The sequence below is a fragment of the Rhinopithecus bieti genome, unplaced genomic scaffold (genome assembly GCF_001698545.2).
Source record: "Rhinopithecus bieti isolate Rb0 unplaced genomic scaffold, ASM169854v2 scaffold_39006, whole genome shotgun sequence".
In the NCBI taxonomy this organism is placed as follows: Eukaryota; Metazoa; Chordata; class Mammalia; order Primates; family Cercopithecidae; genus Rhinopithecus; species Rhinopithecus bieti.
The window spans coordinates 854,641-855,572 of NW_016816568.1; the positions used below are offsets into that span (position 1 = coordinate 854,641).

At 57.7% G+C, this 932-nt stretch overlaps 1 protein-coding gene across 1 annotated transcript in view; it reads left to right on the top strand.

Annotated features, from left to right (window-relative positions):
* Nucleotides 1–617: 617 nt before the first annotated feature.
* Nucleotides 618–932, top strand: part of CASD1 (CAS1 domain sialic acid O acetyltransferase 1) — a 52,398-nt gene continuing 52,083 nt past the window's right edge. The window contains exon 1 of the mRNA XM_017854968.1: nt 618–922. Coding sequence (XP_017710457.1) covers nt 701–922 — 222 coding nt within the window. The 5' untranslated portion in view covers nt 618–700. The remainder of the gene's footprint in view (nt 923–932) is intronic.

Sequence of the window (932 nt, forward strand, 5' to 3'; positions counted from 1 at the left end):
GCGGGCGCCTGTAATCTCAGCTACTCCGCAGGCTGAGGCAGGAGAATCACTTGAACCCAGGAGGCAGAGGTTGCAGTGAGCCAAGATTGCGCCTCTTGCACTAGAGCCTGGGCTACAGAGACTCCCTCTTAAAAAATAAAAAATTTTTTTTGACACAACGACCTAGCCAACCTTGTGTAAAATACAAGTGAGAGTCAGGCTTTTTTCTCATCAACACCTACACTAAGTTAGGCTCCTTCTGTACCTTCCACTCGGTACTTCGGTGTATCTTTGCCTACCAGAACCGGGCAAACTGAGGACTTTTAAAAAATGGTTTTAAGAGAAACTGGCCAGAGCAGTGAGTTAAGTGTTAAAGACTGGTCTTACTTCCTGGGTTGGATGCCAGCAATCCATCAGCCAGCACCATCAACTGTATCCATCAATCCCATCTGGCCAGCACCCAGGGGCAGCCAGATTGACCAGCCAGACAATAATCGACCTTAGGGTGTCCTTCGCATCCCGCTGGGCGGGTTCTGGGAGTAGAAGGCTGAGAAAGGGGAGTGTTGGGGAAGGCAGGACTGGGACGATGTGTACTTTTCTCCCGGAACTGTAGTTCTATTGTCCCAACCTGGGCTCAGGTAGCAGCCAGTAAACTAGGAGACAGCCCTAAGGCTCGCGTCCGGGCCAGGCGGTATCCCTAGTACCCTCTCCCCACACACCCATGGCTCTGCCTCAGCCGCCGCCGCCCGCCGGGGCCCGTGACCCGGTGACCCCGGAGCACTGGGCATCCGGACCCCCCTCGCAGGCGCAGCCGCTATTAAGGCAGGAGGCTAAAGAGGAGGAGGAAGGGGAGGAGACAGGCGTCCAGGGCGCCTGGGGAACCGGCACGGCGGAGCAGCGGCGGCGGGGCTGGGGGGAGGCCGCCGAGTCGGCCGCGGCCGAGGAGGGGCAGG